Source organism: Thunnus thynnus, chromosome 17, assembly GCF_963924715.1.
Source record: "Thunnus thynnus chromosome 17, fThuThy2.1, whole genome shotgun sequence".
Classification (NCBI taxonomy): Eukaryota; Metazoa; Chordata; class Actinopteri; order Scombriformes; family Scombridae; genus Thunnus; species Thunnus thynnus.
The window spans coordinates 21363482-21388775 of NC_089533.1; the positions used below are offsets into that span (position 1 = coordinate 21363482).

Genomic DNA, 25294 nt, shown 5'->3' on the forward strand with positions numbered 1-25294 from the left:
TCTGCTTAGAGTCTTCTGAGGTGCTCTGATTGTACCCACTTGCTGCTATTTAAGCTTACTTAGCTTACTGGATGATTTATTGTGTAATCTAATAACATAGAGTTTCAGTTGTAATATGAAATGTGTTCAGGTCATCTTTTCAGTGAATTGGTGGGACATGTAAATCACATGTGAGGTGCCACACTAGCATGTGCCTGAATCTCTGAATGAGACTGGTGGGAGAACGTACAAGAAGGTGACAAAACCAGAATCATCCAACCTTTGGCCCAGCTCTCTTCTAAAACATATATTTGAGTATTCATATACAATGGAAAGAGTTGGCTCTTACCGTCATGGTCCAGTTTAGTCCACTCTATGTAACTGTAATGTTTTATCTTCGATTATGGATCCAATAAAAGTAGTAGCTCAAGATTTCTCCCATGCATGTACTCCTGGCCTGTACTCCTGTCGGGCCAGGATGCCATAGATGCCTGCTCCTCCCTCTCTGTCCTTGTTCTCTCTGTCTCTTTCTTTGTCATCAAGTCTAAACAGACCTAAAGGTGTGTGATTTCCTCACAACGTCACAACAACGAAAAAATGTGTGGGTGGACTTTCTTTTTTTGCCATATACACATAAACAGAGGAGTGGAAAGAACGCCAATATATGTCAACATGGTCATTCAGACAAATACACACACACAAAGGTGTTTTTGTCATTTTGATATTGCATCCACTTGCATTAATTAACTTGAGACTTACCCTAACTTTAACCATAACCTCTACATGCCAAACATCCACCCTGACCGTAAACTCAAACTAAACTTAACCTAAAAACTTGACCATAAATCAAGTCTCATCTCTAAAGTTTAATGGTTTTCATTGTGGGGACCAGCTTTTCTTGTTGTCAACAGCCTGAAGTCTGATTGATGATGATGGATGACGTTTTGTGAATGTGAACTTTTTGTACGTAAGTCAGAGTGTTGGTTTTCCTATGTGTTTTTTTTTTTTTTTCTGAAACTTGTCCGACAGGCCAGGTGAGTGTCTGTTTTGTAATCTTATCTGCCCTCATGCTTTGTCATGATCAGAAGAAGCAGTTTGTTGGATGGTGTTTTGATTTAAAGCTCTTATATTGTCACTTATACTTGCATGTTATTACTGAGGCCTTGAGAAAGTAATTCCACCAGCTCATAAGCTATAATGTCTTAATTCAAAGGTGATTTTATGATTTTTTGTTTGTTTGATGCCTTCATTTCAGTAGTGGATGGTGACAGGGAATGAGGAGAGACGGAGGAGGTATGACATGTAGCAATGGTCCCACATCAGGCTCAAGCACCCTTGAGGAACTTTGTAAAGTCTGAGAAAATAACCCTTGTGATGTCATCAGGCTTATCTCAGTTTGGGATTGGAGATAACTTTTTTTAACAGAAAGTCTTTGTTAGTGAGCTGCATTATGGGAAGTGTAGGGTCCAGCACTTTTACAGCTTGACTACGATGGGACTTAAAATAAAGACATCTTGGCCTCTGTTGCATCGATATTGAACATTTAAAAAAAAAAAAAAAAAAAACCTGATCTGTTTCTTTCAAGGCCCAATAACATGCAATTTTAATATCAAAGGAAAGGTTCACAATTTTTCATGTCTGTCTTAAAACAACAGTCAGGTGCCGAAATAAACACTGACACGTTTTTCTTGCTGTAATCCTGTTCATACTGGCCTTTATAATCAATGTGATTTCAAAGTGATAGCGGACAAAATCCACAGCCCTCCCTCTTGTTCAAAAATGTATTTAAAAGTTTATTTGAAGCTAATATATGGCTTCAGTCTTCCAAATTAGTGAAATTAAGTCAATATCTGTTAGCCAAGTTCACTCTTTTTGTTATGATCCTTCCACTGCATTTGAACAGGAAAACACTGTTGAGACATAAAGAGGGATCTTTATACTAAAAAGACTGTAACTGTGTAAGATATCTACTTTATTTGACAAACTCAGATGGCTAAAACCTCATATTATCTTCAGATCAACTTTTAAATACATTTTTGCTTAAAATATAGTCTGTGGATTTCGTCCCCCATCACTCGCTTTGAAAGTGCATTATGAAGAGATCTTTTAATGGTCATTATGAAGAGGAGGAATAATTACAGCAAACGAAACCTGTGTCAATGTTCATATGGGCAGCTGAATATCAAGACCAAGTGGAATGAAAAGTTGCATTTTCTTTCCTCTGGCTGCAAGAATTTCATATAGACATATAACATCTGGCATTCAACAAACTGTTTAAAGTATGTTTTCTATTATGAGAAACCTTTTCTCAGCTGGGTTTGCAAACATTTACACAGCGTGTTAGTATGCATTTTATCATTCATTTCACTCCCACATCACAACTCGTGACCCTTCAGAGATCTAGTGCACTGGTTTATAATGACGGATGATGGCCATTGGCTTCGACCAATAACAACACCTGACTGATTATTTTCCTCCAATCGGAGGCGTCCACAGCGGGGGGAAACCGAGTGAATACGGACATTGCCGAAGCACATTTAACCTCCTGCGTCAGTTGAAATAGTGGTTTGTGTTTGAGCGCCTGCTAGAATCGGAAACATTTTAAAAGTGTCTTTTTACTCTTCGAGGACAGAGATGACACGGCCGGAGATATTTTATATCCTCGGGGCGTTGCTGGTAACACAGAGCGTTGCCATCATAAGGTAAATACAGTTTGTCAGCTGCCAACTTAAGGCAAAACATAATATGACAATGTGTGCTTATATTACACTTTAGACAATATCACACTTCTGGGGAAAGAAAGGCATCATTGAGTGTAGATTAATGTATACGTGTGTGTTAAATCCTCATGCTGTTCTCTTGCACAGTTAATTAGCTCCAGGTGTGTCCAATTCATGTGCGAATTATTCACCTTGAATAATAACACAGGTGCGTTTCAAATGATGTTTGCCGATAACTGTACACTTTGTGCAGTTGCAAGATTTGCATTCAAGTCCGATAGCTCTGAATCAGGAAGTAGCCGTTTTGCGCGTATGCATAGAACACGCGCGCATTGTTGTGACAGTGACATTTAATCTAATATGTTATTCCCCTAACTAACAGAGTTCCCCTTCATAAGACAAGAAGCCTACGCCGCCTGATGAGCGACAATGGGATGTCTCTGGAGCAACTTCGGGCTTTGGCAAAGACTGGTGATGCACCAGACAGCTCTCCCTCCCCCAACGTTCCTGTAGAGAGACTCACTAATTTCATGGATGTATGTATACCACACAGTCTATGACGTATACCCACTACTTCAATTAGTAGTTAAACTCAAAATGGCCATTGAGTCATCATCCAGTGAGGATGCCCATTTTGTTGCGTCCTCATAGGAGGGAGTTCCAAATGCGTAAAATGTCAACACACTTCTCCACTAGTGCAGCATAATTCAAGAGTTTTGTATTCAAACAATGTACTGTGAGTCAACGAAGTTCCAAAAGTTCAATATTTGAGCATTCCCAGTGAGAAAAGGGAGGGAATGACAAAGTAAATATTAGACATTGGCATAGGTTCAACATCATGGGTTTATTTATTTTTTACCTTCCTTATATTTTGTTTGTTATTTTAAATGACTTGTAAGACGGTTGAGACAGAACCAGAAAGACTAGATCATTAGTTGTGATTTCACATAGAGGACATGCTGCACAGTGGTGTGTCTTAATGGGTAAATGAGACAGAGATGTGAATGTTGTTAGTTACACCTCTGCTTTCCTGCTGTAGTTTCAAACATCTGTTGTGAAAATTGCCTGTATGTGTTTTAAATGTTAAAATCTTTGTTCTGATTGTCTCCTCAGGCCCAGTACTATGGGGCGATCAGTATTGGCACCCCTCCACAGGAATTCACTGTGCTGTTTGACACCGGCTCCTCCAACCTCTGGGTCCCCTCCATTCACTGCTCTTTCATCGATTTGGCCTGCTGTGAGTTTGCTTTTTGGGAAACTGACTCCTTCAACATGTTATATACTGTGTGTGTGCAGTTTTATGGAACATGCTGCTGTTTTTCTCAAACGGTAGTGACTAAAATATCTCACTTTTCTTGGTTTGTCCCCCCCCCCCCCCCCGTAAGGTTTTGTTACCTAAGATGTGCATGCAATCATTTTGCATTTTTAACCACAGGGAGGTCAGCATTCCTACAGTCCATGACATCTGTATGTTTTCATTTTGTCATCTCTCATTAGGGCTTCATCATCGTTACAACTCAAAGAAGTCAAGCACGTACGTTCAGAATGGCACAAAGTTTGCCATCCAGTACGGCAGAGGCAGCTTGTCTGGCTTCATCAGCGGAGACACTGTCTCTGTGAGTTTGAGAAACGCTCACTCGCATTCCCTCCCTCACTCTGTCACATAGCCCGTTTTGTTCAACTGCATTCCACGATTTTGCTGGTCATGCCGTTCCTATCATTTCATTAGAAGACTTTTTTCCTATTTGTGTTGACTTCTCGCCCCACTTTCTTTGCCCTGTGCTCGCAGGTTGCAGGCCTGGCTGTACCTGGCCAGCAGTTTGGTGAAGCAGTGAAACAGCCTGGCATCACATTCGCAGTCGCACGGTTCGATGGGGTCTTGGGCATGGCATACCCCTCCATATCAGTAGCTGGTGTCACCCCAGTGTTTGACACAGCCATGGCTGCCAAGCTGCTGCCCCAGAACATCTTCTCTTTTTACATAAACAGGTTGGTTTCTGAGGTATTTATAATAATAAAAATTTCATTGTATTCAGCCAGCTGTTGGATCACTGCCCTCTGTACTGGCGTGTTTGTTGAGATACAGAATTATGCTTCTCCGTACCTTCATTCTTAGAGACCCGACAGCAGCGGTAGGAGGGGAGCTGATGCTGGGTGGGACAGATCCTCAGTACTACACCGGAGACCTGCACTATGTCAATGTTACACGCAAGGCCTACTGGCAGATTAAGATGAACGGGTGAGGAAAAACCCTGTGTGGCACATGAGAACTATGAATGTACATGTACACATTAAATTAGACGTTATTACCAAATTTATTAGGATTTCCCCTCAAAAGAACTTGGAAATATGCAAATAAAGGGGTTTTATTTTTTCCATTAAAATTTTCAGTTCTGCATTACAGTAACTTGATGACGTGTTTCTGAGCAGGTGCACCAATTGCCTGCCAAGCTGCCCTGTGATGAAAGTGAACTGAGGATTCCTGTGTCTCTTGTCTCACCCTGCTACTCCCTCTCTAACCTGCCCCCACAGAGTTGAAGTTGGCAACCAACTGACTCTCTGCAAAGCCGGTTGCCAGGCGATTGTTGACACGGGAACGTCCCTAATCGTAGGTCCCGTGGAGGAAGTCAGAGCACTGCAGAAAGCCATTGGAGCTCTGCCCCTGCTGATGGGAGAGGTAGATATATTTTGTAAACTGTGCAGTATCTTGACAAAGCTCACTTTAGTTTTGATTGATCATTTCAGTATATTCTCCTCTCCCTCTGTAGTACTTGATTGACTGTAAGAAGATCCCATCTCTCCCTGTCATCTCCTTCAACATTGGAGGGAAGATGCTTAACCTGACTGGAGAGGATTATGTCATGAAGGTAGAGACACTTACATCACATGGTTGACTTTCGCTTTAGTTTTGTCACTGTCAACTTTTAACCAACATTTGAAAACCTTTCCTTCCATGATCACCAAATGTACATGTAAAAGTTTTCAAATTATTTGATGGGCTGATGATGATGTACAATATACACTGTTATATAACATCTAATTTGTGAGGCCAATTAATGGTTGCGTATTGGACCTCATTTTACTGGCATGTTTCAAATATTCTGTCTCCCTGATGTATGTAGCTATAGGTGGACAAAACATTGCAGCAGACTGCATTAGAGTGCACAGGTGTATCTAATAAACTGAATTTTAACTTGTATATCCTGGCTGACACAAAATGACTGATATTCTACCTTAATACAACATTAACTTGTCCCTATGTACATAAAGAAGTTATCAGTCTCTGTATTAGTCATGTTTTAACATGATTACTATTTAAAGGGGACCTATTATCCTCATTACCAGCTCTATATTTTTATTCTGGGACTCCACTAGAGTAGCTTTGCATGATTCACCGTTTTAAAAAAAATCCTTATTTATCTTATACTGGCCCTTTTATGCAGCCCCTCAGTTCAGCCTCTGTCCGAAACAGGCTGCTCTAGCTCCTGTCTCTTTAAGGCCCCCCTCCCAATGAGTCCACTCTGTTCTGATTGGTTAGCTTCTGGAAGCTGTATCACAGCCTACTTCTACTGGCTACGTAAGGCTATGTAAACAAACTATTGTAGCAGGATTTCATTTCTTTTTCTCCTTCTTTACTCGAAACGTCAACTTCTCAAATCCATCCATACTTGTTTGAGCCCAAATCCGATCCGGAATATGAGGGTGGACAGCACAAACATCTGTAGCAACAAAGATTACAGCAAGACGTCTCTGTTTGGTAAATCTTACGCTCATTACCTGCTTATTGTGTGATATAACAGTATAAGTTACGTGTGGGAAATGTGCTAAAATGCAGACTAAAGAGGAAAACGTCCTCAGTGAGGAAATAACAAAGGTAACGTAGCTAGTAAAATGTTAGTCTGCTTTTGCCAAATGACTGTATAGCATCTCCCTGCACCGTTCGTGCTGTGCCTGGAGCAAATAACCATATAAAGAAATCTGTTACGAGTTGACGTCAGCTCATCTCGAAAGTAGAAAACACTGTTGGAAACCGAGCGTTCAGAGCGGTCTGAAGCCTGAGCTTTCTGCTCACAGGGATTACTTGTACATACGTTTACCTCTTTATTTGAAACTTTGGCCACATTGAACATGAACATCCGACATTTTAACACACACATTTTAATAAAATGCATAAAAATAATGCACTTCAAAGTTAGCTGAAGCTAATATGAGGTTTCAACAGTCTAAATTAGTCCAATTACGTGGAAATCTTCAAAAGTCACTTATTTTAATGCAAAATTCCCTCTTCATTTCCACAGAATGTGTTTCTTGATGAAGGAGTCGTCGTGGAGGCAAAATAACAAAAAGATGATATACGCACGGCTGCTCATATTAGCTTTATTAAACTTTAACCCTGTGAACCCCAAACCATCAAATAATTGCCAGAAAATTCTAATTCTTTGAAAATGGAGAGTTTATTGGACCTTCTGACAAATAAAAAACACATAAGAAATTAACTAACTCTTTGCATATATGAGCTTTGTTTTGTATCATATTTGATACATACTTAACAAACCCACCAACAAGGCCAAAAGGAAAAGAACTTTTCAGTTAGTTTGGTTCATTGTTTGTTTCACAACCTCTTTATTTTGCATTGTGGCAGGCAAGAAAACAGTTTCTGTTCTTGTTCGGGCAAAGATGGACTTCACATTTCCCACTGTAGACATTGGAGAAGTGCAGTGCTTGCATTTCTGTCAGGTTTCCCATGTAGGGATCAGTGTCGTCCTTTCTCACATCAGGGGTCACACTAGAGGTTGGCCTTTTGCGGGGAGGTGTTCCTACTGCTTCTGGAGAGGATAGTTGTCTGCCACACTTAATTTTTGCCCTTTCCTGCACTTGTGAGTGATTTGTCAAGAGTAGCCTGAAACCTTTACAGGGCCATGGGTTTCTGCCTGGGCTTCAGTTTCTTCTTGTCTCTTCTGTAGAGGGTCCATGTATTGATTACTGGCACCAACTGTACATATACTGTCTTCAGGATCTGAAGTTGAACGTGTAAAGTTCGATAGCATATCAAGGAGTCCATTCCTCTTCATCATCATCATCTTCCCCTAACTACTCCATTTCACTTGAATCACCGTCCATAATCATCTTCAGGACATCTTCAACATCGTGCTTCTTTGCCATCTCAAAATAGACACCAAAAACAAATTGTTGTGTATTTCTTCTCTGAATTGGTCAGTTTTTAGTGAATATCAATGAGTAAAGGACAATTATTAGCAAGTGAGCCATGGCAACATCCAACTAGTCATTGATCATCAAGATACAGCAGGTTGCATGTATTAAAAAAATAAGATATCCCCCCAATGGAGTCTAGACACTGGTGGTGGTGATGAATATTTGGATCTGGATGATGAGGAGAGGAGCGGCTTCTGGTGATCTCGGAACTGGCGCTGATGTGATGAAGTGGAGGTGAATGGGGTGGCAGAGGGTCGCGATGATTCGTACTGAAATGACAGCTGACAACAACAGAGAGAAGAACAGATTTAAAGTTGGGCAACTAAGGCGTGATTGGCTGATGTAAATTGTGGCAGAATCTTATTTGTTAACTAAAAGTAACGACCCTAATCAGCGGTAGGAGAAAGGGAGAGAAATGAGAATGAATGAGTGATAGTCTTCCTGCTTGAACTTATTCTAAGCTCCATTTTACTATAAAACAAGTTACAAAACATTAAGTAATTATATGTTGCACTTAGAACAATTAGAATATTTTTCTAACCTTTTTCAAAATTGGCAAAAATATTCATGGAAACCACATGTGTGTCACTAATTGACGATGTCTCAATTGTCGTTGAAACTGTATCATTTCATCATCATCAGAGAGTATTGAGTTAGTTAGTTTTTAGTTTTCTTACTGTAAAATGTCCAGCTTGGTAAGTATCTTGGTGACAAAGGTCACAAAAACAAATCTATGGGACCTGTATCAAGAGTGTTTGTTAAACTATCGGCCAATATATTATGTTTGCTTGTTTGTTTTGTTTTTTTTAACTCCCAAATATCTATCAGTATATGCCTCACAAATCCAGTATCTGTCGGGGTATAGTACATATACCTAGAAAAAAAGTGTGAACCCGTCCTTTAAACATCCTTGCTAAACTGATAGTATTTTGCTTTTGCTGACAATGAGAATCTTTCTCATCTAATGCAGGAGTCTCAGATGGGTATGTCAATCTGTCTGTCGGGCTTCATGGCCATGGATATCCCGCCTCCTGCAGGCCCCCTGTGGATCCTGGGAGACGTATTCATCGGGAAGTACTACACTGTGTTCGACAGGAACGCCGATCGTGTGGGGTTTGCTCCTGCCAAGTAGTTACTGAACACTGTTTGTTGATATTGGTTGCACGTCTTGACTTTAAATATCAAACCCAGCAAAGCAAAATTTTGTCAAACTTGCATCATTTGATTTGCTGGAGTCAAACGCATCCTATGGTCGTTGTATGTTACTGCAAGGCCTGGCTTGCCACCTAAATGTCTCATATCTGCTCACAATATACATGAGAAACTGGCTCACTGGAAAGTTTCTCAAGTATGAATTGTATATTTAATGGTCATTATCACACATTGAGAAAGTAGTGCAAATGTGTTCTGCCAATGAACAAAGGGACAGCTTCAGTTTGTTGCACTTCTGTGAAGCTGCTAATGATTTTTGAGCTTTAAAATGACATTTTATATTCAATCAGAATTATGCATGAGCTATTTATGCTGTTTAATATAAGTAATTTTGTTACAAATACACCTCAAATTTTTGAATGTAACCTTTCTTTTCAAGCATCTGAACCACACTTCTAGTTTCCGATGTCTAATAATTTCATCATTAAAGCCTCATTTACACTTTACATGAAAATTCCAAGTATCTCAGGATATTTCTTTTTAATATTGCAATGTTAATTTTATTATCTCACAAAATAAAAGTTTTGATTGTCAAATGGTGGAAAGATTGAGTTTATTGAAGTGGAATCTGCCTCACAGTGAAATCAGTCATTTGAGATTTATTGGATCTTTGATCTCTATTTCAAGGAAGAAAAGACAACCATACAGAAAGTAATTTGTAACATTTAATGAAGTATACAAAGTGCTGCAGCGTTCAGCTCCAGAGCCAAACTTAAAAAAAAAAAAAAAAAAAGCTTGGGGGCAAAATACACAGCATGCAACACAGCATATGGCTAGTATGAACTCCACAAGGTAGAGGTAGTGATCTACTTTGGGTTTTGTTTTACAATAACTTAACAAATGTGGCACAGTGACTCCCCTCACTTCACACAGTAGTCATTTGTAGCATAAAGTAGGTCTGCAAAGGAAGACTCTTAATATGCACACAAAGATCTATTAAGACCCACTGCGGATTCATTTTCTATCAGTACATCCAGAACAAAGCACTTAATGAAGCACAACAAGTGGTACATTACATGTTGAATTGAATCATTGCAAATAAATAATCTCTTTTTGGTTACAAATGTACAATAAATACAAAAATATTCACCTGTTTCTCAGTCATTATATGGATGATTATTTAACTGGATGCACAACAGAACTATAAACAACCCAAATCCCTCCATACTGTACACTAAACAAACAGTGGGCTGAGGACTGAGGGGACACTTGCTCCTTATCACTGCATTTCTCCATTCTAAGGCTAAAAGTGAGAACAAAAAGCAGCCATGTGATTATTTTGGTCATCATATTTTGAGTAGTAATTTAGAGAGAATATGTAATAAAATCCACTTGACAGTCTGGCAGCTATTGTATTGTTGTCAGTCCACCTATTGTCACTTGCAATGCAATGACAGTGAACTGACATGACTTCATAAATTGTGCAGCTAAATTCTGGGTTGTAAATGTATGAAGCTACACTGAATGCTAGGCTAATCTAACACCAGAAACTTTGACTATCAAAGCTGCTGTTATAACGGAACATCTATGACCCCCTTGATCAGATCACGATCTAAAAGAGAATAGCACCTGTAATCTAATATACAAGCAGACCTGACAGGCAGAAGCAGTCTGGTAGTAGTGTTCGTCACTACAGGTCTTGTGTTGGTACTGTAAAGGTTCATGTACAGCGCCAGAGCTGAGCACTAATATGACCTGTGTGACATGGTCTGTTACTGCACTAATCCACGTCTGGCTACCTACGCAAGACAGACCGGGCCAGATCTGCACATCTAAGTTAATCAGGGTTGAACATGGAGTCAACTCGTGCACAAGTGTGCGCACAGATATACACATAAGGTCCTACAGAGGTAACGGGCTGCGCACACTAAATGAAATCAGGCCAGAAGCTGATTGCCAAGTTAATACTGAGACTAATACACCAAATGACAAACTCACAAAACCTGCTTATGCAGGGCAGTACCAACCATGTTTACAGCAGTGTGCTGTTGGTAATTCTGATACTGCAGTGGGACAGTAGCTGAAGAACTATAATCCAGCCAAAAGTATTCCCTTGCTACAAAGATCTACCCACCCAGTACCAACAAGTGTATGCAACCCATATTGAAAACTGTTGAATTCATCTAGAGGAAAGAGGATCTGAATTACTTATGATACTTAAGACAACAAAGTTTACACTGCTGCACGCCAAGATTGCCTATTACTGATTTGATGACAAGTAACAAGCAAAAACCAGCAGACAACAGACACTTGAAGTCAAACAGCTTCACTTTTGACCAACTTTCGTTGCAAATCTACTGAGGGAAAAATGAACATTTTAACAGTGCAAAATAACCCGTGATGGAGGTTGTACAAGACAATAATAATTGGTTAATAAAGCGCATCAGACCTGTGCAACAAATGTTGGACTGGAGGAGAAACCTCTTTTTCTTAAGAGCAAACAAAGAGCAGCTCTGTGTCAGACAGATTACCATCCAGTCACAAGGAAATATTTTCTGTTCAGGCCAAAATAGTTGTATGACAAAATGATGATGGTGCTGTGATTTTGTTCAATGCATATTTCCACAAATGGTAGGGTATTCTATTTGTGAATGTATATTCAATTTTATATCAGATTCGTGGCTGAATGGCATGGAATTAGAAATATCAGAGGCAGACATCAACAAGTGTATATTCACCTTGATTCGGTAGCTAACACATGCAAGCCGCAAACACTCCAAACACAGCCTAATGTTTGTTTTCACATATATCTGGAAACATGTAAAGCATTCATCTTGAACACAGCCACTGTATTAATGAAGTTTTTCTTACAAAACCTTGATAAATAAAAATTGAACCCTATCAAAGCTCATCTCTTAACTCAAGAATGTTGAGTCCTTCAGGCTGATCAATTTGTCAACAATTTATTAGCTTTTGGGTTGGCATACACACAATCAACATTACATTCTATCTCTTGACACAGTGGTACGGACCCATCTCACCACAGAGTAAACACTGTAACCATGGTTACCTTAATCTGTCCCCCAACCAGTTTAAAAGAGGTCAGATATAATGCAGAGGTACATACTGCATCTCAATCTCCCCAATTGAATCCCTCCATCCTGATTCATTTGGTCCTAACAGCATTCCTGCTCTTAACTTCATTAATACAATGGCTTTAGTGAGAGCCATGAACTCAAATTGGCCTCCACTTTCATCTGAGATTAAAATTAGATATTTGGATGATTACATCTCACATCACATACAGCTTTCATGTCAAGAGTCAACTGCTACTGCACATGTTCTCACAGATGTTTGCGAGGACGCATTTAAGAATGAAGAGAGCGTGTGTTTTAGGAGAGAGGATGATTCCATGCAGCTGTTTTGTTTTTGTTTTTTTTAAGGAACATCGTTATGGCTCGAGGTCACCATGACCACAAAAGCAGTGGTTGACTTTTCTTTGACAGTTCATATACGAGGTTGTCAGGGATCAGGTGCCACAGCAGTTCTCAGAAGCCCCTCAGGATCTGAGAGTGCACAGTAGAGCGTATATCCAAGCTCATCCACTTCCAGTTCAGTCAACTCACAGAATAAGTTAACTTTTGGGCTGAGGGCACAGGGCAGCCTCCCGGCCTCTAGGTGCCCCACTAGCGCTCGTAGCAGCTGAAGGAAGCGGTCGGCCAGCGCTTCCTGGGTCCAGTCACCTTCTTTTTCGCTCAGCAGCAAGATGGCGTTGGTGAGCTGACTGGCGTTGAGCCGGTTAAGGGCAGGGTTGAGCTTGCACATGGCTTTCGCCACCTTCAGGCAAGCGCATCGACAGCCTCCGTCCTCCTGATCCAAAGCCCTGAGCCGCGCCGTCTCCGCCACACGGAAGCTCTGCCGCCAGAGGTTTTCATGGCGCTCTGCAGCAAGCCGATGCGGTTTGGCGATCAGCGAGGTTCCATCCTCCATCACAAGTAATGGTAGAAAGTCCACATACAGCTTCCGGTTCGTCTCGTACTGCACCTCCAGGGTCAGTGTTTCTGAGGGAACCACAGGACGGATGACGTAGTCGAGGACGCTCCCTATAGCTGGCCAGTTGATAGAGCCAGCCACAAGCTTATCAAAGACCTCGAGGACTGATTTAGGGGAGAGGTAACCTCCAACCATGCAACGGTCCCAGTAGCTGCTGTTCCGTGGGAAATATTCCAAATTCTCCCTGCGGACCAACCAGAAACCTGGGACATTCATGATGGTATCCTCCCCAGGGATGGACGACCACAGGTTCTTCTCCAAGATTAGAGGCACCATCAGCTGGGCGTGGTCTGCTGTCACCACCTATGAGAAGGAGGAAGGGGGAATAAAAAAAAAAAAGTTTTAATCAAATCAATATGTTTGAAGAAACCTCCTATATCTTAAAATGTGGGACCAAATATGTGTAACCTCTTACCTGCAGGTCATCATACAGACTGCCACTCAGGTACATCTCCCTGAGCGGCATGTCAGGCAGTTTGGCATGAAGGAACACTCTGAGCTCAGCACAGATGTCCAGCGCTGCCCTCCTGGCCGTAGCCTGCTCTTCAGTAGGGATGTTCACGTTATTCTGATAGAAGTCCCACAGATGTTCTTGCAGGGACAGACGCATCCGGGCCCGCAGCAGGTCTGACTCAGTGGCTCCACTGCCTCCCACAGCAGCTCGACCCATAGCCCTCCGCAGACAGTCTGGGGAGCAAATGAAAGTTGAAAATGCAGCTCTATTATATGCTGTTGCATAGAAGTAAGTTTTGTGATTTTTTTTTCTTCTCCAATGTTTAAGAGAATGACTTTTGAAGGGGAGGCAATGGGTAAAGTTGCAAAAGATCTAAGAGGGAAATCTAAAAACTGGCTAAATTTAATCTACAAAGACTAATTCAAGGGGTGTTCTACAGTACCTGAGAGACCAGCAATTATTAAAAACAGCAGCAAAAACATATCAAACTAATAAAAAAAATAGCTGGGTGACTAACTACAGCGCTTTAGAGAGACAAAACCCACTGTAAAGGAAGAGCAAGAATCCTCCAAATAGGCTGTCTGTCAACGGATAAAAAAAACTTAACAGCAGCAGACTGAAGTCTAAACCAAAAATGTAGCTTGTCAACATAACTTGAAAAGACACTTGAAACCATTATGTAGAAATAATTTAACGTAATATAACTTTTATAATTGGTTTTCCTCACCTGGTTCAAAAGAATGTGAGGAGGTGGGCAGAGACTGCAGCGACCTGCTAACTGTGGACTTCATGTCATGGTTCAGTACCCGAGGTGACGAACCCATCCAGGTGGGCTCCTCCCAGCTCCTCTTTCCTGTCTGCTCCATCTTGGTGGGGCTAGTGGGAGCACTTATGGCACGGTCGTACATCTGCACAACAAAGTGTGCACATTGTATGTGTTGGAATGGATGCTTAAGTAAGAGCGTTTTTTTCCCCCTTAATCACACATGAGAGTGTGGGGTACGGGGATAAATACTGACAACACTTACTCTTTTGACAGCCAGTGTTGCAATCCCAAGCATGGCTGCTCCCCCCACCCCCAGCACAAGCTTGGCATTGGAAAGCATGAAGTCGATGGCTGTGCCAATCCCATTGTCATCTTTCTTCCCTTTACGGTCTCCATTCACCCCTGCCATCCTGCTGCTGAAAACAGAGGAAGTAAAGAAGGAGAGTAAGACACATGAGGACATTGGCAGGAAGAGGAACTTAACTCAGAGGCTGCAACATACAGTATGTTGGTAACCTCTTCTTCTCAAGTTTAGCAATGTTGCGCAAACAGCTGTGACATCTCTTCAACCTCTCAATCAGCACTGATCTCATACCAGCAGATGGAAGATCAATGAACAGCCACATGACCCATGATCTTTGCCCCGTCCTACGAATCTAAATTAGCCACCATCCCCCATAAAGAATGTCCCAGGTCTAAAAATGTTCACAGCTGACATAAGTATTGTCTTAATTGTAGACCCACCTGGGAGATACACCTCCAGATGACCTTTAACCCACCTCCAGATGACCTGTAACCCCTTCCCCCTACATAAGCCCACCCAATCGGCTGTTGAGGAAGAACTGGCCCCTCTTCAGTGCGTCCTCCTTATCTTCAGCTACCGTCAGGGCTTGGCAGCGGCGAAATTCGCGAGCCACAGCGCGACGGTAGTAATTACGGTCAGTGTACTGAAGATGACGCCCTGCACGGAGCAGCGCCCGGTACAGCTCCAGCACGGCACTGCGAGACCAGCCGCCCATTAGGGACCACACATGGAGAGGGGGGACACCCTGGCACCTGGGCAGAGGAAAGCAGAAGTTATGTGATGAAGGAACTGAAGTTTAAAGATATGGCAGTTGCATCACTTTTTGTGGAAATGAGCAACTCAGGGTGACACAATCGCAATATCCTAGAGCTCAGTGACGCCCTAAGGCCAAAAAAGAATGATCACAGTGGTTCAATGGACATCAATAGATGTGGAAGGGATGGATGATCATGTGTACAACTGCAACAATTGGTCGATTAATCGAATAGATGATTTTTCAACTAATTGTTGAATATTGACAAATATTTTGAAAACTGATTTATCGTTAAAGTAATTTTACAGCAAAAAAAATCAAATATTTGATGGTTTGAGGTTCTTAAATGTAAGAATTTGGTGTATTTCTGGGTCTTCCATTATAATGAATTCAATAATTTTGGACTGTTGGTCAGACAAATAAGACCTCTTATATACAGTTAGGCCTAATGCTTTGCACTTAGAAAGTAATGTTATGCAAGATACCGCCGGTTTTAGCTACCTGTCTTTCACTCTTGGTTTATAATCATCCTGAAGTGAAATCTAATTGCAGTATTGATTATGGACGTAAACGGTAATTCCAGATCTCCTGTCAACATGTCTAACCTAGCTATCTTTGCTTAGTAGAAATTGTGCTAAACATTCAATTAACATATAAGAGCACATAATATGAAACCACAAAGTATTACACCTGCTGCTTTTCTGTTGTATCATGGCAGAAATGGTTAAATTAGCTTACAAAAACGCGTTTCTGCAGTTTCAGCTCGTAGAGACTTAAAGTTAGCTTACGTTAGCAACCCTGCAAATGTGACAACTTAGCCACCGTGACTCACTGTCTACCTGATTTACATCGACTGTTATGTGACCATTGCCACTACAGAATATAAAATATAGGCATAGTGAGCTACCGAGGTTCATGAGTCTTTAGAAAATGGCTGGCTCGACGGAAAGTCACACATCTCTTGACTAGCTTGTGTTAGCTTATCACGCTTACTAGCTGTTCGGCTCGGCAGGCGCTGACCTTACCTTTAGCCAACCTTATTGACAAGACACAGACAAAAAACATGCAGAGGACAATGTAGAAGCAGAAACACATGTACACACAGCGTTGAAAACACGGGTCAACCTACGCTTCAGAAACTAGACCAAGGATTTTGTCTTCAGTCAGAGGAACAGCCCTCCTCAAGCCGGGGGTCAGACTCGATAGTCACAACCGGAATCAAATAGTTGACTACTCACATAACACTTCCGGGTTATGATGGGTTGTTTTGTATTTCATTTACAATGGCATTTTTATATTTTATATTTTTATACTAATTATTTATTTTCCAAATCTGAATGTCAGTCCGGAAATAAGATACATTTTATTGATCTCCAGAGGAGAAATTCGCATGTTGCAGCAGTGCGGGAAACAACAGATAAGAAAATGAGAGTAATGCAAACAAAATAAGAAGTCAAGGAAATGGAATTCAATCCATATACATTATATACATTATAAACAGTACACTACTTAGGCTATATATATGACCTGACTTATGAAAAAAAAGTGCGGAAGTAATAGTTCTGGTAGATGTAGCTATAGATGTAGATCACAATTACAATTTACAATTTACAATTTCATTTAGCAGACGCTTTTATCAGAAGCGACGTACATCTGAGAGCTAATATAACACAAGCAGGGATCTAGTCAGGAGAGAACAACGCGAGTAAGTACCATAAAGCTAAGTTTGAGTCTGATAGGACGTAGATGCCAACAGACGGTGCACAGAGGCAATGCATAGAGTGCATAGAAGCAGATTTTTATTTTTAATTTTTATTTTTTTATTTATTTTGTATTTTTGTTTTCTCTCTACCTTCAGTTCATCAAGTGCAGAGGTGTTTGCGAGATGTAGATGTATCCTTCACAGATGTTTTATCCTTTTATCACAGTTCTTGTTGTATAGTCTGATGACAGTGGACACAAATGAGCGCCTGAAGTCTTGCTCTTTGGTGGAATTACTCTGTGACTTAATGAGCTGCTCATTTGCCACAGTTCACCATAGATTGAGTGAGAGGGGTTGTCAAGGATGTTACTGATCTTGTCCCTCATCCTCTTATGTTATAAGCCTCCTTTAATGTTATAGTGTGTATTTATCATTTACTTTTTATTGTTTTATTATCTTCTAGTTTTTGCTATGAATCAGGATAAAGTGATTAATTCTATACTGAGAGCAGAAATGTCAAAATTAGTCTGAAAAACCATGAGTGGGATTACAAACCTGAGTTAGGTCGTCTAAATGCAGTTTATGAGCTTGCATAGTCATAATAATTGTCTTATGAACCCCTCTAATCATCTTTTATGGTGTTTTATTGTAGATGTTTCAGATAGAGGTAGCTCCAGATAATAGAGTGGTATTTGTGATAGTTGTGGTATTTGTGATTCACATGAAATGTCTAATATATCCTACTGGAAAACAGGATCATTACAACAGATTGCAAGCTGTAAGAGATACATTACTGAGCTTCTTTAACTGGATTCTTTTTTAACCACACAAATGCTGTCAGATGGTGTTACTGTAGATGTCATATCAGGTAGTGTCTGTTTTAAATAACTTAAAATAAATGCAGTACAAAGTGGTACTGTAGCATCGATGTGTCAATGATGTAAATGACTTACAGGATAAAGGGCGTGTGGTATAATTGTGCACATCGCAAATAGTAAATGAAATGCCACTATGCTGGGATTGTCTGATACAACTACTGAATACTTATGTGTATTAAAGGATGAGTTCACTATTTTTCAAGTCTATCTTGAAACAACTGTCAGGTATGAACACTGAAGCAGGTTTTGCTTGCTGTAATCATTCCTCCTGTCCATACCGGCCATTAAGAGAGAGGGAATTTTGTACTAAATAGACTTGAAAATGTGAACCTATCCTTTAATAGTAACCATAGCAAATCAATTTATTTGCAATGTTGGCCCTCATAGTATCAGTATCCATTTTGTATCAAATGGCCATGTGAAAATCACAGGCCAGACAGATTCAAAGAGATTCAAACCTTAAGTGCACATACTGTTGGACTTGCTGTTTTGGATTTTATTCATAAACACTGTATTAATAAACTTTGAATAGAAAATAGGTAACATCCCTCTTGCAGAAGTTGAATTTGAAGTGCAATTGAGGCCTTTGACAGATGTGTTTGGGTGGGGGAGGGGATATCAAAGGTTCTTGCATTCTTATCTTCATGGATACATTTCACTTAATATATTTGGGGGCAGTTTTGAATCAAAACCCATTCTACAAGGTTCTGTCTGTGTTTGTCTGTGTGTACTTAGATTTGCATGTGTGCGCACTAATATGTGTGTGAGAGTGCGTGGGCTGTGTGTGTGTGTGTGTGTGTGTGTGTGTGTGTCACCACACATATATATGTGCACAAACAATAAACGTGAACACTTGTATACATGCACACTATTCTCGCACTCAACATTCTCAACTGCTATTCCTATTTACTGGGAAAAATTGGCACAGAACAATGTATTGGTATGCAAATTATGTATTTTATGAAAACTTCAAAATGGTCATCTTTTAAGTTACATCAAGAAATATTTATTATCTGAACATCATATCAACTGACTTTGTGTAATGTGAGCACATTGCTAGTACTTTGCAGATCAATGCAGAGTTTAGCCACTTTCAGATTATTACTTAGGTATGCTCATATGACAAACTGATGAGTTGTTGCAGTCTGTCTAGTAGACTAAGATTGAGCCAGTCAGTTCTGTTGTCATTTTAAATAGTTGATATACCATGTAAAATTAGCTTGTTGTCTTACACATCTGGTGAACAGAGACAGCAATAGATTTCCTTACCAATCTCACACCGTGATATATATCATTATGTCAAATTAAAATGCTACATTTACACACAAATTTTAGCTTTGTGATATCTGTCCCTGTGCCCAGGGTCTGCCATGCTCAGAAGCACCTGGGAACAGGTCCCATTGGCCTTGTAAGTAATCTATCCAGCTCTGATCTCAGATCTATTTATTTGGTGTCTGATATCTGTGTAAAGATTAAATAAAAACATTATTACTTAAAAAAAAAAAGAAACCGTACATTATCCATACAGCCTTCACAAAAATTATACACATACAAAGACAATGTGAGAAAAACAAAACATTATGTTATAGACCAATATAAAGAATTTGTTCATGGCGAAGAATTAGTACTTTAAAATATTTGTTCCTTTATGCTGTCATTACATAGTCTGAACAAGCTGTAACTCAGTCTTACACCAGCACATTGTTCGTTCAGAGGTGCAAGGGTAAGGTGGGGCTAAGAGTTATAGGAAGTTTCTTCTTAACAGGGACACAGCAAGGTAAATCATTGGTGAAGTGTATAAGAAACTCAAATCTCCCAAAGTCTGGATTATTGAGACATTTTATGGTTAAAATCCATAATGTGTATTCCTCTTAGGCCCGGTTATTACAAATAACATATCACATCTAAGGGCCTGAAAATCTGTGGAGTGCTTATGATCAGGGCATGTACTTCATTCCTTTCATCCTAGGAATGATGTGTATATCTCTGATGTCATCATGCTGAAGCAGCCAACACAAGTAGCGCTCCGTCCCCATGCCCCATCCACTGGTGAGGAGTGGTTTCACCTGGCGTATGTTAATGTACCACTTGTAGGGCTGCTCTGGCACTGTATGGTGTTTGAGGGCCTCCTGTACCATCTCAGGGGTGGAATGACGTTCACCAAGACCCACAGTCTCACCCAGCCCCAGCAGAAGGTCAGCAGCTTTGGCTTTGCACCGCCCAGTGCCCTCCACATATGCCTGGTAGAAGGGAACCCCTAAATGGTCCATCTCAGTCAGCCAAACAGCACCACCATATTTCTCTATCAACACCCGCTCTCCTTTGCGTGTTAGCTTTCTGCCAAACTGGGGCTGGCCATCTTGTACCCACTCTAAGCAGTCAGCAGAGGGCATCATGGGAATGGCCTGGTCCAGAGGGACTCTTGGAAGTGGGGTTTTTCCATCCAGCTTACTAAGCATGGCTGTAACATGTGTCAGGGTCCCAGCAGTGTTGAGGATTATATCAGCGTGTTTCTTCAACATGGACTTTGTGAGGTGAGCCAGGTATCCCTCTGCTATGGAAATGGCATTGTCCATGTCACCCAACAGTTCACACTCCACATGGTAGAACTGGTTCAAATGTGTGGCATCAGGATCTTCCCCTCTAAAGCTGGGAGATATGTAGTAGGTCCCTGGAAGGTTCTCCTGGAAGCGAAGGAAATATTCAAGAACAAACTGCATTGAGTCAGCCAGGTAGATGTCCTGGCCCAGCAGGTTAACAGAAACTGGCTCAGAGTCAGATCCCAGGCCCATTGGTGAGGAGATGGTGTCTGTGGTGAGAGGGGTGAGAGCATAGGAGTACCGGCAGGAGCTGTGGAAATATTCCACTGTGCTGTGGAAAAGAGTGTTTTGAATCTGGAACAAGTTGCGGTACCATTGGCTCTTGATGGCAAGTGTGGAGTGGGACTGAGGGTCTTCCCATGAATGTGGAGGCCTGCACTGGGTGATTTTTGAGTGGATCTTTTTGAGGGCCTCAGGGTCAGCAGCTGGACCACTCAGCGACGACACATATCCAGGGTAGCTTTGGAAGCATTCTGGTTGTGGTTTGGCAGTCTTAACGCCATCTGGTGAAGGTAACAAAGGGATCAGCTTGGCATGAGCATAGTCGATCTCAAAGCCCTCAAAGATCAGGGCAACACCTCGAGCTCTCATTCCCTCATCCAGTAGTCGGGCAACTTTATAAGTGGCCAGGATCAGTGCTTTATAGTCACTCTCCCCCAGTTTGAAGATGTCACTGGGCAGTGGTTTGCGTGGCACCACAACAGTTAGTCCAGGACTGTTTGGGTACGGTGTTAGGAAGGCAACATGCTCATTGTCTTCCCACACTCTCCACTGTTGCTGATCTCCACGTACAATACGACTAAACAGGTTATCGTCGGAAGGGTCCCCAAAAAAGTCAAAGCAAGAAGGTGCATTTGATGTTGGCAGTCCATTTCTAATCTTGGCTTGAACCTGGGTCAGTGCTTCATCATCCCAGCGTGGGCCACTTTTTGAGGTGCAGTAGCCGGGGTCATAAGAGTGAAATTCCTCTTCATTGGCAAGATGGGGCTGCCACTTTGCCTCTAGACCATGAAGTGGGAGCAGTCTGATTTGTGCTGGCTGATCAGGGGTTGGATTGAAAACCAAGGCACATCGCTGCACTCCCAGTCGCTCACATAGCAAGCTTGACACAGCTTTTGCTCCTTGTAGCATAGTCACAAAGTCAGGTGCAGCCATCTGGAAGATGCTGCTTTTTCCGCTTAGAGTTTTTCGAGTCAAAATGGTTGACCCAGGGATCCAGGGGCTAGGATCCAGGTAGGCAACCAGCTCATCTGTTTCCCAGATCACATCAGAGAAACTCTTTAGGGGCCTTAGGACCTCTACTCTTGAAATGCCACTTCTCATTGAGGCCACAAACATCACACCAGCATTTGTTTCAATGATGGCATCACCTTTAGTGTCCACAGCAATGATTCCTGCACAGATCCCCTCCAGATTTTCAGTCATCACTTCTCTACATGCCTGCCTAAGGCTATAGCCTTTGTGATGGTATAGACCGGCTATTTTCTGTGCAACTGTGTGCCTCAGAAATATATCTCCATCTCCAGAGCAGGTAATAGCTACCATGTCATCAGCATATATTCCTGCCCCCACTACTGCTGTATCCCCAACTCTCCCTTTCAGCTTTCCCACTAACCCACCAGTGGATGATGCAGCAGCCAATCCATGCCAACGATCCAAGGCCACAGCTCCAACTGTCTGAGGGTGATTGTTTTTTGAGATATTTCCACCACTGAGCTTTGCATTTAACTCTCTGTGACGTATATCGGTGTAGAAATACTCAGGCCCAACAGGCTTCTCCTTGTCCTCCAACCCTTGCAGAAACTCCTCAGCCCCATCTCCCACAATGAGTGAATGTGAGCTTTTCTCCATGACACATCTGGCTGCTTTTATTGGGTTCTTCACACTTTGCACACAAGCAACAGATCCTGACCTCATTGCATTGCCATCTACAATGGTTGCTTCCATTTCATTTTTGCCATCTTTATTGAATACTGAGCCTTTACCTGCATTGAACAGGAAGCAGTCTTCCAGAGCTTCCACTGACCTCTGAACTGCATCCAAACTCCTGCCACCTTGTTGAAGCACTTGAGATCCAAGGGTTAAGGCTGTCTGTAGAGCAAACTCAATAACCCAAATCACTTGGGTGTTCAGCATCATCTCCTCTCCCGCACCACCATGAATCACCAGAATATGGTCTGGGCTCATGCCTGTGGTAGATTCAGCAGTAGTTTTGTGGTTGTTTGGGCTCTCTGGACAGGGATATATCTCTCCATTCATTTTTCCAGTTTGATCTTGTTTAAGTAGACACTCCAGGGCTCCCATTTGGCATGCAATGGCATATCTGACTGCTAGAAGCATCACTAACTTCAAGTTTACCTTCAAGTTTTCTTTAAGCTTTTCCAGTGTCAGAGCAAAGCTCCCTTTGCCATTAAGCACAATGCGAACCTTGTCTCTCTTGCCAAGGTAGGTTACAGCCAGCTGATCTTGGGCATACACATTTCCTACTCCACACTCCACACCCTCCTTCAGATCTGTACCTGTGAGGTACACAGATGGACATCCAAAGGGGTCCAGAAACTTCTTCAATGGATTGTCAGACGGCAAAGATCGACGCAGGGCAGCTAGGTGGGGACCTACACCTTGACCACTTTTGGTGTTTCTGATGAGGCTTTTGTGTTCCAAAAATGCAACATGGAACAAGCGTAGGAGGTCAGTAGTGTATTGCATTGTGTTATCTGGGCTAATGCAGGATGCCAAGGCACCTACTAACTTACGAGACTGCATGGTGAGTGAGTATGTAGGATCACAACGGCCATGTTTGTAGTGGCGCATATGAGTAGGTGTGACAAGTATGTGATTGGCAGCAGATTCCCCAAGAGTCTGCATCAGGGAAAGCTGCAAAGAGAAGTTGATCCAAGCATCATAGAGGCCTCTCTGCCCTCTTAGAGTAGAAAAGACATCAGGATAGGAGGACACATCAAAAGTGAGAACTGGATTTGTTGCTTTCAAGTCAGGGCTCAGCTTGGGGGCATGCACCCCTTGCAAGGGTAATGTTAGGGGATTGGGGAAAACAGAATTAGCATTAGCAATGTTTACTTTGACAGACCCATTCACATTTTCTGTGTCAGTATGGACTAGGTTTAGGTCAGCAGTCTCAGATAGATGATATACATGCTCAGTCACAAGCCCTGCAACCATCCCGTCCACAGCACTGTGCTCAAACACCATCCCAGCTGTGCTGTCCTTGAACACCACCAGATTCACCACCTGTAAAAAAACAGGAAAACAAAGATTGGTATACCATTAGTCCACTGAAATTCAGTGAGCACTGAACACCTCTAGCACTGATGACAGGATGATGGGTTGAAACTTGTGAGTGGATTTTTTTCTGTTACTGTTCAAAGATTTTACACATATCAAAATCCAAATACTTCACTAGCTGGGCTTCTCAATGTCATCATTTAGGCTAGGTGCCCTAAGTGGAAAATGTGCTGACCCTTATTGTTTTTTGATGAGCCAATGTAAAATTGCAGTTCAAGATATGTTCGTTATAAATCTAATGAATTCAGCTATGCTCTGAAGGTGTAACTGAATTACTTTGTCATATAGAAAATTACAATGTTCATTTAAACCTTGTTATAAATCATGCCATAATGCGGTTTGCCTGATTTGACTGTGGAATTAGCTGCAATAGCAATGTGGAGCAGATGTTACATGAATGTTAAAATGCAAATTGAACCAATGTCCAATATCCTCCATCTAATCTGTTTTAAAATCCTTATCCATATACTATCCAATACCTTGTCATAGTATCTCAGACATGGACTGTCTCCTCCTCCTCCCAGCCTCACTGCATTGAGGATATCAGCCAGTTCAGAGGGTGCATTGCAGTCTTCCAGACATAGTGCCAGCACAGCGCTCTCCATCAGCCCCAGTGATGTTGCTGCTGCCCCTTCTTGCCCCAGGATCTCTTCCCTGATGGCAGCCCAGGTTTTGCGCTCCAGAGCTGAGAGGCTGCAAATGGCAGAGGGATCATTCTGTTTTCCTGAACTAGGTTGGTCCACCACCTTAGCCAGATGGTTGTAGATGTCAATGAACGATCGAGCAGAAATTGGCCCACCAGTGCTGGGACGCCACAATATGTCAACAGGGAACACTCCTGCAGCACATGTGATGATGGCATGGAGGCTATCTGGGTAGACCTGGAAATGCCAAAGCCATAGATTAGAAATTGCTCACTAATTTAAGATTCAACCTGACACATTTTAATCTACTGCCTGAGAATAAAAAAACCCAAGTTTTCACTCCAGTTGTGTTCTGCCAGTAATCTCACCTTTATTTCATCTCGACTCCTGCCAGGAATCCGACTGGCAGCGAATACTTCAGACTGCTGGGTGCGCTCCATTGGCACATCACCCTCCAATAACAAGGGCTCACTGTACAGCTTTGCTGCTGCCCAGAGCAGAGCAGCTGCCCTTGTCAGCTGGGTACATCTCTTTGCTTTGGATGGAAGTAGAACAACAGGGAGGGCTGTGGAAGTAGGCAGGGGATCAGTACAAGATAACAGACTTCTCTTGAACTGCTCCGTCACCCAATTCTCTTGGCCTGCAGCACTGGTTGCTACTTTCTGCTGGGCCTCCTGAAGGAGCTGCCTCTGCTGTTCCAGCGTACTTTTGAACTCAGGGTAAAGATCAGGACTTAAGGTGAGCTGTAGGACACGGCCCACTTCTTGCAAG

The 25294-nt window shown here is 41.9% G+C and overlaps 4 protein-coding genes across 5 annotated transcripts; 1 reads left to right on the forward strand and 3 right to left on the reverse strand.

The window, feature by feature from the left end:
• Positions 1-2490: 2490 nt before the first annotated feature.
• napsa (napsin A aspartic peptidase) lies at positions 2491-9661 on the forward strand. The gene is made up of 9 exons (XM_067571354.1): positions 2491-2681; positions 3082-3235; positions 3813-3936; positions 4197-4315; positions 4489-4688; positions 4816-4938; positions 5232-5376; positions 5468-5566; positions 8884-9661. The coding sequence occupies exons 1-9, from the start codon at positions 2614-2616 to the stop codon at positions 9043-9045; spliced, it is 1194 nt and encodes a 397-aa protein (XP_067427455.1). The 5' UTR covers positions 2491-2613; the 3' UTR covers positions 9046-9661.
• Positions 9662-9770: 109 nt separating this feature from the next.
• mief1 (mitochondrial elongation factor 1) lies at positions 9771-14747 on the reverse strand. Its single transcript, XM_067571353.1, has 4 exons — positions 14601-14747; positions 14300-14480; positions 13534-13805; positions 9771-13421 (listed from the first exon to the last, which is right to left on the reverse strand). Exons 1-4 carry the CDS (start codon positions 14745-14747, stop codon positions 12588-12590), a joined length of 1434 nt encoding a protein of 477 aa, XP_067427454.1. The 3' UTR covers positions 9771-12587.
• A 397-nt stretch (positions 14748-15144) lies between these two features.
• Positions 15145-16634, reverse strand: LOC137168643 (mitochondrial ribosome and complex I assembly factor AltMIEF1-like). 2 transcript variants are annotated; one of them, XM_067571355.1, is made up of 2 exons: positions 16526-16634; positions 15145-15394 (listed from the first exon to the last, which is right to left on the reverse strand). In XM_067571355.1, exon 2 carries the CDS (start codon positions 15355-15357, stop codon positions 15145-15147), a length of 213 nt encoding a protein of 70 aa, XP_067427456.1. In that variant the 5' UTR covers positions 15358-15394; positions 16526-16634. The 2 variants fall into 2 exon arrangements, with proteins under 2 accessions (XP_067427456.1, XP_067427457.1); XM_067571356.1 differs by having other exon boundaries at positions 16500-16598.
• A 2336-nt stretch (positions 16635-18970) lies between these two features.
• On the reverse strand, positions 18971-23927 carry si:ch211-256m1.8 (uncharacterized). Its single transcript, XM_067571050.1, has one exon. The coding sequence runs from the start codon at positions 23784-23786 to the stop codon at positions 19914-19916; it is 3873 nt and encodes a 1290-aa protein (XP_067427151.1). The 5' UTR covers positions 23787-23927; the 3' UTR covers positions 18971-19913.
• Between the last annotated feature and the right edge of the window lie 1367 nt (positions 23928-25294).

Coding starts and splice junctions, on each gene's coding strand:
- napsa (XM_067571354.1), top strand. CDS start 2,614: ATGACACGGCCGGAGATATTTTATATCCTCGGGGCGTTGCTGGTAACA. Junction 3,236..3,812: donor GACTCACTAATTTCATGGAT/GTATGTATACCA, acceptor TTGTCTCCTCAG/GCCCAGTACTATGGGGCGAT. Junction 5,377..5,467: donor TGCCCCTGCTGATGGGAGAG/GTAGATATATTT, acceptor CTCCCTCTGTAG/TACTTGATTGACTGTAAGAA.
- mief1 (XM_067571353.1), bottom strand. CDS start 14,747: ATGGCAGGGGTGAATGGAGACCGTAAAGGGAAGAAAGATGACAATGGG. Junction 14,481..14,600: donor CAACACTGGCTGTCAAAAGA/GTAAGTGTTGTC, acceptor TTTGTTGTGCAG/ATGTACGACCGTGCCATAAG. Junction 13,422..13,533: donor GTCTGTATGATGACCTGCAG/GTAAGAGGTTAC, acceptor TCCTTCTCATAG/GTGGTGACAGCAGACCACGC.
- LOC137168643 (XM_067571355.1), bottom strand. CDS start 15,357: ATGGGCGGCTGGTCTCGCAGTGCCGTGCTGGAGCTGTACCGGGCGCTG.
- si:ch211-256m1.8 (XM_067571050.1), bottom strand. CDS start 23,786: ATGGTGTTTGAGCACAGTGCTGTGGACGGGATGGTTGCAGGGCTTGTG.